The following is a 16,754-nucleotide window of genomic DNA, read 5'->3' as shown; positions in this document are numbered from 1 at the left end:
TGTATGCGAGTTTGGCCGGGAGATGGATATCCTAGCCGGGCATATAATGTTGAGTTTACTTTGATCGGGAGAAGGAAGAAATGATTCACACTGACATGATCGGGAAAGGTTTATATTGACCTGATCATGATCAATCTGGTTAATAGGAAGTTTGTCCGATATCTAGAAAAGGTTGATCGGGATGTTGACCATGATCTGAGTATAGAGCCGGGAAGAGGCTTCGGAGTTTAGAAAGGTCTCCCGGGAATGGAGAACTTCTTCTAATTCAAAACTTGCCCGGGGAAGGACATTTGTATCGTAGTTCGAAGAAAGATTTTCATCCAAGAGAGTACCTAAGTTAGGAATGTCCCGGGAGTTAATTTGAAGTTATAAAGTTACCCGGAAATAGAACGAGGTTGCCCGGAAGATAAGTTGTCCAGCAGGAAATCAAAGAGGCCGAGAGGGTAATAAAGGCCGAGAGAAGAAAGCCGAGAGAGGGTAATTAAGGCCGAGACTTTGCTGATCGACCAGGGGTCGATCAGCTTAAGCTGATCGACCGTTGGTCGATCAGCTTAAGCTGATCGACTAGCTGGTCAATCAGCTTGTCTGATCGACCGTTGGTCGATCAGCTGAGGCTGATCGACCAGCTGGTCGATCAACCTTATGATCGACCAGCTGGTCGATCATCCAAACTCTGTGTTGATCTCTTAGAGTAGGTTTGGGAACAAGGAGGTTCCTGGAGGAGATTATTCGTGGAACGTTTGGCCGGGTTTGGCCGGGTTTGGCCGAAAAGAGATGTTTGGCCGGGAACCTTACCGGAAGGAGAAATAAGTTATGCAAGATTTTACCCGTAATTATCATCGGAAGAAGTGAAACCGGGAAGGTTCTGCCCTTGATCGAGAGATAAGAAGCCTTAGTGGCTTGGGACTATGATAGCCGGGAGCTTAGTGCTCGTAGGCGAATGGATCTTGGATTGGTCCAAGAGGAGTCTTGGTGACTCAGGACCATGGAGCTCGGTGCTCGTGGGAGGATAAGGAAGCCTTTGTGGCTTGTCTTCGATCGAGGAGCCTGCAGGTTTGGCTTATAAAAGATGTTCGGCTCGGGAAGAGCTTTTGGTAGCTCGACTTTAGGGAGCCTAGGTGGCTCAAAATAGGCCGGGAGCTTGGTGCGAATGGCCGGGATGGTTACAACCTTTTAACGTTTATTCTTTAAGCGCTGTTCTGTATAAGTCTGCTTTGGTAGCTATCACATCACTGTTACATTGCTTTCTTTCATACTGTCGAAATGATCTAATGCTACCTTTGAGGTGCAGGGATGAAGTATTTCAAACAGTGAAAGTTCAAGACGATCTTTGAACAGTCTTTTCTGGGATTTTGGAGAGTACAAGGGTGGCTTGAGCTGCAAGCGGTCTTAAAAGATGTTGAAGAGGCGCTTAATTTTTTTACAACCTTTTAACGTTTATTCTTAGTGTTCTTTGACGCATTCTAGTTGAGCTGCCTTTGTCTTGTGCTTTATTTCATTATCTGTTGAGACAAATCTGTGGAGAGGTTACTCCACCGAGAAGGAGAAAGTTTCTAGCCGGTGTTACCGGGGTTTGATCTGCCGAAAGATCAAGGAGTCGTCTACCTTACGGACACGCCGAGGAGTAGGAGCAAATTATCTCCGAACCTCGTAAATTCTTGTCTCAGCTTGCTGATCTTCACTTGCTTGTAATCAAGTCATTATTTCCGCTGCGTAATCGAAGATTAAGCAAGAAAAGCGAAAAGTGTGCACGGCTATTCACACCCCCCCTCTAGCCGTGTTCAAGAGATCCAACACTCTCTGCACACCCTCACAACTCAACCAATGCTAACACAAGAGGATTTTATTTGGTATCTGCCTCCTTGAGACGACTAATCCAAGAGTCTTCACTCGGCTCACTCTTCCACTATAACTTCTCCTTCTCGGACAAACACCGAAGGCGGAGAAACCTTCTTACAACAGATTACAAGTTGTATACAAACAACCAAGCAATACAAGGAAGAAGAAGAGTAAAGATGTTGCACAAAAGTGATGAGAATGCTTCTTCTTCTTCAAGAGGTTGCTCCAAGCTTTGTAGATGAACACCAGTAGGTTTCTTGATTACTAGAGCACAAGCACTTAGAGCATAAACAGTGTTGAGTTCTTCCTCCACGAGTAGCACTTCATCATTTAAACAAGTTCAGTTTTTATGCCATCAGTCGACTGGTTTTACCATGCCAGTCGACTGATTTAGTCAAACCCAGTAATTGGCTACTGAAGTCACGTCTGATTTCTGTCGAAATTTAAATTTCAGTCAACTAACTTTTTCCATTAGTCGACTGATCTTATTTCAGTCAACTGATGTGGATGATCAGTCGAGTGGTTTAAGCTTCTGTTTGCTGACAGTCGACTGAAGCAAAACCCCAGTCGAGTCGATTCTCTTCTGCCTGCTTTTGAGATAACCTCAGTCGACTGATCTCCAACCTCAGTCGACTGATCAAGGAATCCGACTCGACTGTCGTGTGTTTCAGTCGGCTAACGTAGTGTACCAGGCGTGCCAGTCGACTGACCTTACCAAATCAGTCGACTGTCTTCAGAATATAGTGGCTGAAATGAGATCTTACCGAGTTCTTTCCTCGCTTGATCAAGTGTTTGGTCGTCGACCTTCTTGATCTTCATTTGCCTTACCCTATAAGGACTTTCTCATGCCAAGAGCTCGCCTCTTGGACTTCCTTGCTTGATCAAGAGTTTGGTCGTCGACCTTCTTGATCTTCATTTGCCTTACCCTATAAGGACTTTCTCATGCCAAAAGCTCACCTCTTGGACTTCCTCGTTTGATCAAGAGTTTGGTCGTTGACCTTCTTGATCTTCATTTGCCTTACCCTATAAGGACTTTCTCTTGGCAAGAGCTCGCCTCTTGGACTTCCCTTTTGCCTCACGTCCAGTCTTCTTACCCACAAGGACTTTCCTCCATTTACCTTACCCTTGTAAGGACTTTCCTGTGCCAAGAGCTCGCTCTTCGACCCTCTTGGACTTCCCTTTTGCCTTACGTCCGGTCTTCTCACCCGCAAGGACTTTCCTCCATTTGCCTTACCCTTATAAGGACTTTTCCGTGCCAAGAGCTCGCCCCTTCGACCCTCTCGGACTTCCCTTTTGCCTTACGTCCGATCTTCTCACCCGTAAGGACTTTCTTCCATTTGCCTTACCTTGTTAGGACTTTTGCTCACCAAGTGTTCGGTCAACCTTGATCCACTTGGACTTTCCTCTTGCCAACTTCCATATTGGACTTTCCATCTTGTGCCAAGTGTCTGGTCCTCCATGACCCACTTGGACTTTTCACCATCAAGTATTCAGTCAACCTAGACTTACTTGACATCTTGTCAACATATTAATCAAACATCAAAATCCAACTCAAGTCAAACCGAGCTTGGCCAACTTGGTCAATATTGACCTGAGGTTGATTGCACCAACATTAATGATGGGCAGTCAAGTCCAATGATTGATCATGGATCATTTTGTTCGATTTTTAAAGTCTATCAATCGATTGTTATTTTTAACAATCGACTAAGGTGGACAGTTGAGTCCAATGATCGATTGTTAAATATTCTGTTCAATTTTTTTAAGTCTATTAATCGATTGATGATTTGTAAAGTTGATTCATTTTCTACTCAATTTTAAATGGAGTAGTCATGTTAAGCAGTCACGTGATACATTTTCTCTTCAATTTTTTAGTCGAGTGGTCGAGTAACTTCAATTGATCAATCAATGTCTCATCTTTTTGTTTGACTTTGCAATAGAGCAATCGAGTCCAACAGTCGATTGATTAATTTTCTATTCGAGCCAAGCATATATAAATAGCTAGTTAGAATATTAGATGACATGCTTTGATAAATTATAAAAAATCAAAATATCTCCCCCTATATATATAGAATTAATTTCTATGTGCATTTACAAAATTAACTCCATAAAATATCCCAAAATTATATACGTTATTGCATATCACAAAATTAACTAAATTAATTACCTCAAATTAAATCATATTCTTAATTTCACCATGAACGGTCTACAACTTAATGTAATTAACTGAATTAAATATATTGCATCTTATAATATTAAATATATATCAAATTTTAGTTCGCCTATCATATATGCACAAGCAAACCCTACCAAAGTCGATCCCAAACTCGATGGAAAAAGGATAAAAATTGAGTGTTAAGTTGCCAACTAGCATGGACTTATAGGTACATATTCAATGGATAAATCCATCAAACTATTGTGCTAATGTTATTGATAAAGACCACTATATCTCCATGAAATTCGGGTGTAGTATTAAATATGTAAGAGTATGGTTCTCACACCATAAATTGGACAAAAATAAATATTATAGAAAATCTAATTATTTAAGATTTGGAATATGATATTTGAAAAATATAATTGTTCTGAATCATGATTAATACCAATAAACCCAAATATTAAACATCCGTCCATTATTCAAATCCTAAAACCCTAACTTTTTAATATCAATGACAAGGCAACGAGGGGAAAACATGTCAGTGCTACGAGAGATGATGGGAGATCAAGAGTAAAGCAGAAAACCTCCAAAGTAAATAGGCTCGTGAGTCATGACATCGACGAGGGCAGAAGCGACTAATGGAGACAACCGGAGTTTGAGATGGGCCTAAGTGCTCGTGTTAGCGACAATTGAGGGGACATAGGGCAAACCTTTTAGTCACCCCTAGTCCTAACAGATATTAAAATAAGAAAATACATTTCTATCATCAAATTAATTAAGAATGAAATAGGCAATGCAAGAACTAAATTTAGATGTTTATTGAAAAAATAATATGTGATACAGTAATAAAGTTATCTATATGCTAATTTTTCCTTTTCCCACATGACCAAATTTTTAGCTAAAACATTATTAAATACCATAACATATTATATAAAAATTATAAAATTAATATTTCAAACGAATTAATATATAGCTATATAGCTAGCTAGCTGTTACTGCACTTGTGCTCCAGAATCATACGTGCTTCCAGCAGTCCAGTCCTCGGGTATGTCATTGGGAGGCACCACCCAGGTCTCATCTCCGTCGTCACCTCCACTCAGCAGCATCCTCACAGACAGGCGCCCTCTTGGTGGAGATGCTGTCGCCCACACTGCTCCATGGCTCCTCTCCAAAATCTTGCATGTCAAGTTTTCAGTCTGCACCAAACATGCATAATCATGTCAATTAAACAGCCCCACTGCTGGCCACTGCGACTATCATTAGGATCGATCGATCGATCGATGTACCTCACACAGCTGAACAGCAGTTACGTCCTTGTTTCCTTGCTGATACCACATTTGGAAGGCGAAGTAGTAGGGGTTGTTGCTGCTCTGGTCGATCCTGAAAGTGATGTTCCTGCTTGGGTAGCTGCAAGAGACCCTGGAATGCCAGTTCCAGCGATCGTATATAGTGAGCAGCTATATGTCGAAAGTTTGAGTTGGATTGGAGCACAGACCTGCGGTACTCGACGCCGACCACACCGCGTGACAGAAGAGAAGCGCCTGCATCCGCGTCCTGGCCCATCTTCGCGAAGGCGCGCTGGCTGAGGATGAAGTCAGTGTTGCCGCTCGCCCCTGAGTCTGTGATCACGATCGTGACGCCATTGTTTGAGCAGTGCGCAGGATCGGTGCATCGTACCTAGTGAGGAATTATAAGTGAGAAAATTGCCATGGATTCGTGAGCTATCTATATATCTATCTATCTATCTATCTATCAGACGGTGTGGGTTCACCTGGTAGCATGCGCCGCAGCCTACACCGTTTCTGTACAGCTTTGATGCAGCCGAGACGTCGCCGCCATTCAGTGTGGCTCCCAACTGGCCGTACTCGCATGCCCCAGCTAGAAATATTTTCTCCGCGTGATGATGGGAAAACAAATAAAGTGTAGAATTAATTCATGAAGGTGTGTGGATATATCTTACTCTCTGTCCCTTGTTGATCGGAGTTCGGGTAGTAAGCTGCTGTTGACTGGGTAAAGCAATCAATGCAGGTGTCTGCTGTTGCTGTGGATCGGAAAAGGAGCAAGATGAAGGGCAACAGCAGCAGCAGCCTCTTTGAAATGGAACGAGCCATTAATGGAGTCAGGGGAGGAGGAGGCAGGAAAGAGATGAAACTGATTATGAGAATATGGTGAGGAAAGAGGAGGTTGAGTGGCAGAATTTATAGTGAATAAGTTACAAACTATTCAGAAATTCAAGTTGTTGACTTTTTTAACTGGTTGGAATGGAAGGAGCAAGGTCAAAGACTCCAAGGTACTTGTAAAAGAAGCCATCTTTCACTTGATAATCTGTAATGAGCTTAAAGTTGGAAAATAAGCAGAAAAAAAAGCTTGGTGCTTGTGCACCAACTCGAGGTCATGCAACTGTGTGCTTGACATGGACCAACTCTTTGCAGATACAGATCTCACCACTGGCATCTCCATTGGCCTCAACTTGTTGAATTCACAGATGAGAGGGAGAAAAGAAAGTCATATTCAAATGCGTTTGGAACACTATTCTATCTTTGTGTGACTGAGGTTGCAAGGACTTTAGCATCCATTGATGAGGAAGGAATGAGGAAGCCCACAATCCTGAGCTTTTTCGTATAAATTTCTCTGTAATTTCTCGAGTTCCAACTGTCCAAGTTCGATGGATGTGCTTAAGATGGTTTGGCAGGTGAACACCCAGCAGCCTGGGTGGCTACTGAAGGCAGATGGCTTGTCCAAGGAAGAAGGGATTTTGCTCAGCATTTGACAACTTAAGTTCATCTAAGATGTTTGTAAATAACAAGGCTTATCGAGTTTGACAGATTGCCATGGCAATCATCAAGAGTTTGACTCGAGAGATATTTGAATTATCATGGTTAGCATAATTCGTCTGAAGAAGATAAACAGAGCACATCACTTCATTGCTAGTACAGTCATGCCATTGTTGGCACCATAGACATCATGGCGATTTCTACAACTTGGCTACCATGAAAGTCAAGGGAAGGAATTTAACTATGATTTGAACAACTACAACAAGAGTTACTTTTTTAAAAAAAAAAAAAAAAAAGAAGAACAAGACTTGATAAATTAGGATTATGGTGAATGTAGTTATACATTATTTATTTATTATTGTTAGTTTTGATAAAGGTGAGGTGTGCATGGAAAATTGGTAAATCATTCCCGGCCCTCACCAAATTTTCATGAGTGGAGCATTCAACCGAGTCTGAAAATGACTCACTTCGAAGACTTTGAATTTGTGTTTTATTCTTCTTAGAACGTTTACCATTGACAAAACCATCTTGTATCTATTGTCATAATCTTTTCGTAGGCTTTACTTCCAATCCCAAACTAAGTTTTTTTTTTTCACGATTTCATATTCTTTAGATGGATACTAAGTTATGTATTCTATTGACTATTGTTGTTCTTTTATTTTTCTCCCTTTTTCATATCTCAAAAAATAGGGATCCAAAGGACAATAATTTTAGATATATCTTATAATATAATATGATGAATCATTTTTTAATTTTTTTTAAAAAAATTTAAATTAAAAGAAATAAAAATTGAAAAAAAAAACTAGATGGGTGTGCAGACTAACAAAACTCATATATGCTTCCTATCTTATGAATTATAAATGCTCATGTAATCAATTTTATATATGATATCTTCTTCATTTTGCCCTCTATTTTTTGTGTGCTAGAAGTCAAACAAAATTGCATTATTTTACACCATAATTAAATCAATATCGTTACGTTGAAGTATAATTTCCGGTATTTGAAGTAATAATAAGTTATTCTAAACTTTTAAGATTAAAAATTATTTTTAGCATTAAAATTATCACTATCTAGTAATATTGTGTAACAAATATAAGAAGAAATATTATGGCCTACTAATTTAAACATTTGAATATCATTCAATTCTACATCCAAAGTTTATAAACATATCATCACAGTCTCATTGGCAAAAAAAAAAAAAAAAAAAGTAAATGCAACCAATCATACTATATATTTTTTTAGAATTTTTCTAAAATTGAAGTTGGTATCATGATTCGAAACAAATACTTCTCTTCTTTTCCAACAGAAAATAATTACTGAGGTATTTTAACAAAAACAAAATTTCACAAAAATGCCTCCATGCAAAAATACATTTCTGTCGTTGATAAATCAAAATCCAACATCAAACCACAAATAGCAAACTCATCACCAGCAATCCACCAATGGCCCTCTGAAATATTATGATTTCAACATTACTCATTCGAGATTTTCCAACGTAGTTACACGTACAACAACCATGCAATCATGATCGACCTCAACATCTCTATCAGTTATTGACACACGTTCCACTAGCTATGTTATGTGGAACCTTCAAAAATATGGACAGTGCCCTCAAAAGTGTAGCTCAGATGATGGGCGCATAATATTGCTAGTGAAATAATTAGGGATTGATTTCAAAAAGTAATGACCTGAGGTTGATCTCACAGTGCGCTTAACGCCTGTGTTTCTGAATGAACCTTCCTCTATATCCGTAGGGTCGATTCTAAAAGAACGTTAAAGCAGTGGATCTACCTTTTTCACTTTTTTCCTGTTACATAAAGTAATCAAAAGGCGAAGTCTGATGCCAGCCACCTTTGATAACTGCAAGTCCAGAGCAGGGCCATTTCCAGAGGATGAGCCGTGAGGGTGCTCGGCATAAAATTTTTGGCAGCCTAGTTCTCAACTTTCACGATTTGCCTTGAAGCAAATGCTGTTTAACTCTATCAAGATTTAGTTATGGGACAAAGAAAGCAAAGTGCTTCATACAATGTGGTTTCCTATGTCATCTCCATTACCAGGGATGCGCTTTTGAACAGCTTTCACTGCAGCAACTCTAGCTGCGTTAGCTGCTTTATTTGCTGCAGCAACAGCCTTGTTCACCTTATCGTCAACCCTGGGCACATCATAAGCTTTTTCTGATGCTCCTCTAGCTTCCTGGACAACCAAACAGATGAAAAGAAGTGAATTCACATTTAACATAGTAATTTTAAATATCATGGTCTTAAATATTTGTTGCAATCCCTGAAGAAATACAGTCAGTTACCTGAACGGCATTTAGAACTTTGGAATGGTTAACAGCGATAGGAGAGCCAAGATTAATGCTCTGAGTGCTCAAGGTATCAAGGACACCATTTTGCCAATGGCCTGATTGTGTCTCCCCATTTCGAAATGTGTACATTCCCAAGCCTTGTCTCCTGCCTTCATGCCATGCACCTTCATATTGATGGCCATTGGCAAAGCGATACACTCCAAAGCCATGCATCTTGTCTGAAAAATATTCCCCAGCATATGTGTCTCCATTCCTTCACATTTATAATTCAATCAGTATGGCATCTCATCAAAATAATTCAGCAAAGGGTGGTCTATGGAAAGAATTGGTACCCATGATAAATAATATCAGTTATATGTGCATTTTTCCAATGCTGAGAGTGTTGAAGGAATAGGTTCTAAAAATTTTATGCAAGAAGCATTAACATAATTAGAAAGATGACCTTGGTCTTCAATAAACAGAAACCTTTCGTGCATAATTTAGATTGTCAGAACAATTGAGAAAGCACCTTTAGTGGGAAATTACTATCACATTCTCACGATGGAAAACAAGATATTGTACAATTTATAATTTTTGATGGTGCAGCACATATATCCTTAAAGACCAATTCCAATAACTTAAGAGAATGATGGATCTCAAATTTGCTTGGCAGTTGAAAAGAGTGGAATCTTTCACACAGCAGATTCAGTACCTCAGAAAGTCACGGGTTCTACGCATAGCAGTTAATTTTTTAAGTTCCAATAATAATGTGCAATGAAGTAAACTTCTGTATATAAAAGAGATCCTACATGTACTGCATCCGTGTTGAGAAAAAAAATATATTAAGAGTTGTATAAATTCTTATATGATTGTAAAAGTTTAAAATGTACAATGTTAACCAAATTGGATGAAGAAGCAAGAAACTAAAACTAGGTCAACAAATCCATAATAAATAAACTGTTTCAGAAAAGTAAACTAACCAAATTGAGGTTGGTTTGTCAACGTTGAGCGGGTTATGGAGCAAGGTGTTGAAATTTTAGAAAACTGGTCACGGAAGTTTGGTATTGGTATTACGGTGTTACCAATCACTTCTTGTTCCCTCTTCTCTCTTCTGCTTATTTCTTCTTCCTCCCTCTCTCTTGTTGCTACAGGTGTCACCTTAAGGCAAGGTTACTCCTCTTTCTTCTTTCCTTCATCACTTCCCCTTTTTCTCCCTCCTCTCTCTTTCTTCTTTCTTCCTCTCTCCCTCATCCCTCCATCTTTCCCCTTAGGCTTTGTTTACCTCAATGGGGGTGGGGAAGAGAGGAGCGGAAAGGGAGTGGAGTGGAGCGGGGAAATTTTTTTGCTCAACTCACTTACCATAGACTTGATGAGAGAGAGTGGAGAAAAATAACATAAACTCCCTATCTCGTCCTTGTCTCCTCGCTGAACTCCTTGCTAAACATTGCTCGTCGTATTCATAGAATGACAAATGTCCTCGCCCAAAGTTGAACATGACTTCTCCTTGCAAGCTTCTATGCTTTTCTAGCAGGTCACTCCTAAAAACGAGTCCGGAGGGTAAATCATGGATTTACCTTCAATTTCATGGACATAATGCCTCATCTGCTCGATTTCTCAATTTTAGATGACGAATCGGTTGGGGTAAATGAGAGAGAGCTCTTTGAAATTGGAGTTTCTCCCCCCTCACCCCCACTCTTTTTCTAACCAAAATTCATGGAACATGTATTTGGTTATACTTTCTCATTTCTTGGACTTCCATAGTTGAGTCTTGCGTTTTTTTTAATATATAAAACTGGTTGTTTCTTGTATGTAGCAACTATTTAATGGTAGTACCATAAATTAAACAACTTGTTTAGAGAATATGATTTACAATGGCATAGATGATAATGCATCAAGATAAGTTGGCAAATAATTATGGTTGATACAAAACATACTCCTAAGAAATCACAATTACAGTCTTCATGAACTTCCAAAGGATGTACCTATATTCATGATGAAAGTACTAAAAGACCCTGTGTGTTATGTGTTAGAGGGGGGAAAACCTCAACTTTTTTCTTTTGAACAAAAAACAAGCTGGTGAGAAGGTATCACTGTTAATCCACAGATTAAAAGAGCAGAGGTGACTTACATAAAGTTCAGTTAGTACAGAGTTGCTAGCTAGATAGGATAAGAGAACAGAAGTTGTATTGTTTGTGTCGAATTGATAGCAAAAACAGTGTCCAGATAACAGAGAAAGCCTGACACAAATTTCAACATTACCAACAACAAGATCACAAGGATTTGTGTATTTGGTTTGGGCTGAAGTTGGCTCATAAAAGGAAATTTATGCTTCTATATTCTTGAATGAACAGACACATGATGTATGCAAACTGTTATCAACACTTCACTCGAATAGCTTCAGAGATCCAACCAAAAGAAAAAACCCCACAAATTAAATAAAATTAAAAAATAAATTTGTCAATTAGATAGAATAACAAGGATTAAGATACTCAAGAGAACGCATGATGTTGTATACATCTGCATTGAATGGAGATCATGGCCATATATGCACATGACAACAAATGCCTGTATAAAAAATGGACAACAAAAACCATTATGCTTGATTTACAGAGTTGTAGCTACTATGAACAGAAATATTGGCAGATATACTGTAAGTTATCTATAAAAAGTCAAAACAATATAAATATACCAGAGATTGCTTCATTGGAAGTGGAATCACAACTCAGTCAGTAATGCAGAAATTTCCACAACATTGATTAGTGTCTAGGTTTGAGATTGTTCATTGCAAAGATTCATATATTCACACATAAGGATTTGTTCAAGTAGACTAGTGATCCTGAGAACCAGTAATTTGAACCTTCCTAAGGAAAAAAGGTACGGGATGAAGACTTAATTGTTGTAGTATCAGACAGTCCACTCCCCTCCTCCCTTGAGACAGACAAAAATCATGGGTTGGATTCTTGAATGCTTTGAGAAATTTTAGGTGTCAATTGTTGGACAAGAAATCTGCAACATAACTTCAAAAAACAAAATGAAAATACTTGGATAGATAAACCTAAGATAAATGAAAGTGTAATCTTATAACAAGACAAATCTTATTGAGTCCAAAAATGAGGAAATGGATAGAGGCAATTGCCGACATCAAAGGCCAACACAGAGATAAAACATAAAGGTGCATTTCCAATTCAAATAGTAAAGCACATCTTAACAACAAAAAAATGTACTTCACAGATGGTTTTGAACAACTAGACACTAATCAGATATGACTAGTAACATGAATCCACATAAAGTTCAACAAGCAAAGAACAACAAACCACTTGAATTCTAGCATTTCTATCCAATCCCAAACGTTTCATTTTGTTAACAGTCAGAGAACAGGAGTTATTCATATTACAAAACAAAACGTTGGTAAAAACACTGTAGTGCCACAAAAGCATCGCTAAAAAATTCCCAATCTCAAGAAGAACACAGAAGGTTTCCAAATGTACCTGAAATGATAATGGCCAAGGCCATGCTTTACTCCCCATTTGAATTCCCCGACGAATCGGCTTCCATCCTCACATGTATGCACCCCACACCCGTGGCTCTGTCCATTTGACCACTCCCCAGCATACACATCGCCGGTGTAGAAGCGGTACACCCCAAACCCATGCCGGAGCCCTTGCCTGTATTGACCCCTGTACCGGCTGCCTCGGGCCCATGTCTCAACACCATACCCATCGTATTTCCCATCAACCCAATCGCCTTCATACCTGCCACTCATAGAGTAATAGTACACCCCGCTTCCTGTGCACTTCCCTTTGTGGAACTCTCCCTCGTAGACATCCCCGTTGTTGTAGACCTGCACGACGGACCCCGACGCTAGGCGACGATCACCCTTGAGCTTTCCGGGGGACGAGGAGCTCCCAATGAACCACAGCACGGGGCTCGCTGGGGCCCGATGACTGGGAAGGAGGCGGGCGGAGGAGCGGGAGAGGAGAAGGCGGAAGGAGGGTAAGGGGAGGACGTTAAAGGAGACGCAAAGGACGAGGAGAAGAACAGACGAGAACGCAAGGGCGGAGAAGAAATCGAGTAGGAAAGATCTTCCCGGGACGGCGTCGCCGCTGCCGGCGCCGGAGGAGGAAAGGAGAAGGTAAAGGAAGGGGAAGGAGAGGAGGAGGAAGAAGCGGAGTCGGAGCTGGAGCCGGCGGAAGACGTGGCGGGCGGCGGACGACGCTAGGCGGCGCGGAGCGGCGACGACCGAGGGGACTAAGACGCGGCGTGGCTCGGCGGGGGCGGCAGCAGAAGGCGTCACGATGGGACGCTTGTGGGCGACGGAGAGCCCGTGGGGCGAGTCGAGATTAGGGTTACGGCTGGGGTCGGGGATGCGAAGCGTGGGAGCACCGAAAAGAGGGAAGAGAGGCAGAGGAGGAGTCGAAGCAAGGGCGGAGCCTTCCACTCCGACGTCCGACGGCGACGGCGACGGCGACGGCGACGGCGACGGCGACGGCGATCTCATCTACTCTCCTTTTCAATTCCACTCCAATTCAAACGACCTTCTTTGTTTTTGTTTTTGTTTTGTTTTCTTCCTTATTTTCAATCTTTTCGAATCCTCTGTGTCCCTTCCATTCTGCTCCTTGATTGAATCCGCATGTCAATGGAGAAGAGATTCTTTTATACACAACAGAATGTCAAATCTCTCCTTGTCTCTCTCTACATGGGGAAATTAACTTTGATCTGTTTTCTCTTGATTTAGATCAATTCATAATAAATTATATGACTCAAAACATTGAATTTTTTTTTCGCTGATTGAAAATGTCACTTAAAAATTGTCACAACTCTGTTTTAATAGTTTTATTATTATCGATCTAAGAAAGGAATCATTGAGTTTGTATGAAAGAATTTAATTCAAAGTCTTAATTAAGAGTTTTAACGCTTTATTTGGGGAGGTGAGGGAAGGAAAGGGAAAGGTAAATAAGGAGAAGGAGAATTTTAACTCTTATTTGAGATAAAATGAGTTAAAGAGGGAAAAAAGAGAATTTAAAAATAATTTATTTTAATTTTATTTTTATTTTAAAATATTAATTATCAAATTAATTCATCTACTTAGATATTTCATCTTTGTGCTATCGCTCCTCACACAATGTGTGTTGTCACCGCCCAGTATCTAATCATTCACACTCTACGATGTCATCTTTGTGCTATCGCTCCTCACATAACGTGCGTTGTTACCGCCCAGTATCCAATTACTCACACTCCACGATGTCGATTTTCACCGTAAATCTTTTCGAAAACAAGACTAAAGAGAACGAAGACAAATAATTTTAATTTTCTTCCTCTCCTCTAATGACCGTGACTTATTCAAAGAGCACGCATACATTGTCTATTTTAAGATCTTTTATATTCTAACTTTTACATGTAATATTAATAAAATTTTATAGTTTTCCATCCGTCCTCTTATTTTTTTAAAAAAAGTGAGGATATTTTATAATTTTATATATTTAATATTCTTTTTTTTCTTTCCAAACAAAATAACATATATTACATTAATAAACCTTCTATTCCTTGGAAAAAAAATATATAAATATTTTAATTTTTTTTTTCTTTCCTTCTCTTCTCATTCTCATTCTGTTAATAAATTTTCTCTCTGTCTCATTCAAATAGAGCACAAATATATTTTTTTTATTATTTTGCTTAAATAATTTAATATTATATTATAAAGTTGTTTAACGTTTGAAAGGGTTTATGATATGTCTCTGCATTGACACGTTGACAATAAAAATAAATCAATGGTATATATATGCTTATCTGATCAGATAATTATCAATCATATTGGATGGCCAATGTCACAGTCAATCTGTTTGACTTATGTCAATAATTGTTAGTAATTAAGTCCATAGATTAAATTGTCAATATACGGCAATATGGATTATGTCCTTAGATTCTTGTCGTATCCCTTCCATTTCTGACTTAATCTTATTAATCACTGATTTAATATATCAAACGTTGAATCACCTCTATGAATGTGTACACACTATTTTTGATAAGATTGTCCTTCGAAAACAAGATTTTATGGTTAAATAACAGTGAATCCTTTCTCTTTCAGATAATATTATCTCCCACTAGGTGTTTATAATTTATTGATAGTTATCTCTCAAAATATAATTGATCTACCAACTCAAAATAAAAGCACTTTAAATTTTGAGTTTTAATGAATTTTCAAAGCCGTAAAAACCTTTAAAAAGAAGAGAAGGCGGAGAATAACTTAATAGAAAATCACAATTTGAGTTTGAGTGTTTTGAAAGATGAGTCTATTTGGATAAGTAGAGATGATGATCGGATGGTTAAAGGGGATGAATAACGCTTAACGTGCAAATGCAACTCTTTACTCTTGATAAGACTTTAGCAAAATCAATCAAACATAATTAGCATAGTTGAAAGAAAATAACATGATACTTAACACTGTTGATACAGGGAGTATCACATCGAACCTATATTTTAATATATGGTAAGGATAAGTTTAAGGTTAAATTATTTATGATCTAATATGTGTGTCAAGTATGCAAGTGCAGATATATAACTTGACAAAAGTCTTAGCAAGTCAGGTGATTATATACCAAACAGTGGAAGTTCCAATGGGTCAGTAAAAGTTGGATTAGATTTGGTAGTGGAAATGCCAATGGGTCAGTAGGAACTAGACCAGACTTAACAATGGAAGTCTCAATAGGTCAGAAGGAGTTGGACCAGACTTGACAGTGGAAGCCCCAATGGATCAATTGTAGCTAATCAGACTTGGCAATGAAGTACCAGTGGGTCTGTAAGAGCTGGATCAACACTTGGCATTTTGGGTGTTTCAAGCGATCAGAAGGAGTTCGGGCGACCAAGATCAGATAAGATTATCAGACCCTAGTCACAACATTCCGAGTGATCGGAACAAGGTCTGAGTGACCTTAGAGTCCGAGCAATCGAAGTATCATCCAAGCGACTTGGCAGCAATCCAGCGAAAATGGTTAAGGATAGAAGTTGACCAAGTTCCAAGCGACTAGAGGCAAGGTACAGGTGACAAGACAAAATTCTTCGATCCTCTATTTTGATCTCGTGCTTACTGCTGATACAATGTGTCCGTGCTCTTCAAGTTCGAATCGACAACATCAGACTCGTAATTTCTATTTGTATTTTGTTGTCATACATATTATACTTTGATTGTACTGTGTCTAACTCTTTATTCTTGTTCAAATGTTTCAAGGACCTCTAAAAGTTTTCTAGGAAGGAGACGATTTGATAGAATCACTATTTTATTAATCTTGTTGCAAGTTTAATTAACTCAAGTTTAGTTAATTTAGTGAATTACAATCTAGCTATTTAGTTTATCCAATTGTATATCGAACTTAGTCTTTATTTTATTTCTATTGCTTACTCTGATTGATTAATTATTTATTTATTTATATTACTATCAACTCTTAAAGTGTGTATACGCTATTCACCCCTATAGCATAAACATGATCCTACAAATTGGTATCAGAGTGGGTTGAGTTGATAGTACATCAGAGAAGCTTAGTTAATGCATATCTAGGCTGGATAATTGGAGAAATCCTACCTAGTGCAATTAGCTAAGTGAAACTAACTCATCCTATTTTAAACTAGTTATACCAAAACTTATACTAACTTGATTGAGAGGACGCTTGGTATACATTCGGTAATGGGAATGGTAATGATTTTGATT

The 16,754-nt window shown here is 38.9% G+C and overlaps 2 protein-coding genes across 2 annotated transcripts; both read right to left on the bottom strand.

Moving 5' to 3' along the window:
* Nucleotides 1-4,983: 4,983 nt before the first annotated feature.
* LOC141843783 (expansin-like B1) lies at nt 4,984-6,109 on the bottom strand. The gene is made up of 5 exons (XM_074731815.1): nt 5,952-6,109; nt 5,763-5,869; nt 5,487-5,668; nt 5,278-5,410; nt 4,984-5,187 (listed from the first exon to the last, which is right to left on the bottom strand). Exons 1-5 carry the CDS (start codon nt 6,100-6,102, stop codon nt 4,984-4,986), a joined length of 777 nt encoding a protein of 258 aa, XP_074587916.1. The 5' UTR covers nt 6,103-6,109.
* A 2,081-nt stretch (nt 6,110-8,190) lies between these two features.
* Nucleotides 8,191-13,550, bottom strand: LOC141844482 (uncharacterized). Its single transcript, XM_074732520.1, has 3 exons — nt 12,541-13,550; nt 9,068-9,326; nt 8,191-8,958 (listed from the first exon to the last, which is right to left on the bottom strand). Exons 1-3 carry the CDS (start codon nt 13,548-13,550, stop codon nt 8,785-8,787), a joined length of 1,443 nt encoding a protein of 480 aa, XP_074588621.1. The 3' UTR covers nt 8,191-8,784.
* Between the last annotated feature and the right edge of the window lie 3,204 nt (nt 13,551-16,754).

This window comes from Curcuma longa, chromosome 13 (genome assembly GCF_044706935.1).
Source record: "Curcuma longa cultivar G26 ecotype Majalengka, Jawa Barat chromosome 13, ITB_CL_G26_1.1, whole genome shotgun sequence".
Classification (NCBI taxonomy): Eukaryota; Viridiplantae; Streptophyta; class Magnoliopsida; order Zingiberales; family Zingiberaceae; genus Curcuma; species Curcuma longa.
This window is presented reverse-complemented; position numbering and strand designations above follow the sequence as displayed.

Coding starts and splice junctions, on each gene's coding strand:
- LOC141843783 (XM_074731815.1), bottom strand. CDS start 6,102: ATGGCTCGTTCCATTTCAAAGAGGCTGCTGCTGCTGTTGCCCTTCATC. Junction 5,870..5,951: donor CGATCAACAAGGGACAGAGA/GTAAGATATATC, acceptor AAATATTTCTAG/CTGGGGCATGCGAGTACGGC. Junction 5,669..5,762: donor GCTGCGGCGCATGCTACCAG/GTGAACCCACAC, acceptor ATTCCTCACTAG/GTACGATGCACCGATCCTGC.
- LOC141844482 (XM_074732520.1), bottom strand. CDS start 13,550: ATGAGATCGCCGTCGCCGTCGCCGTCGCCGTCGCCGTCGCCGTCGCCG. Junction 9,327..12,540: donor CTTGGCCATTATCATTTCAG/GTACATTTGGAA, acceptor ATAAATGTGAAG/GAATGGAGACACATATGCTG. Junction 8,959..9,067: donor AAGTTCTAAATGCCGTTCAG/GTAACTGACTGT, acceptor TTGGTTGTCCAG/GAAGCTAGAGGAGCATCAGA.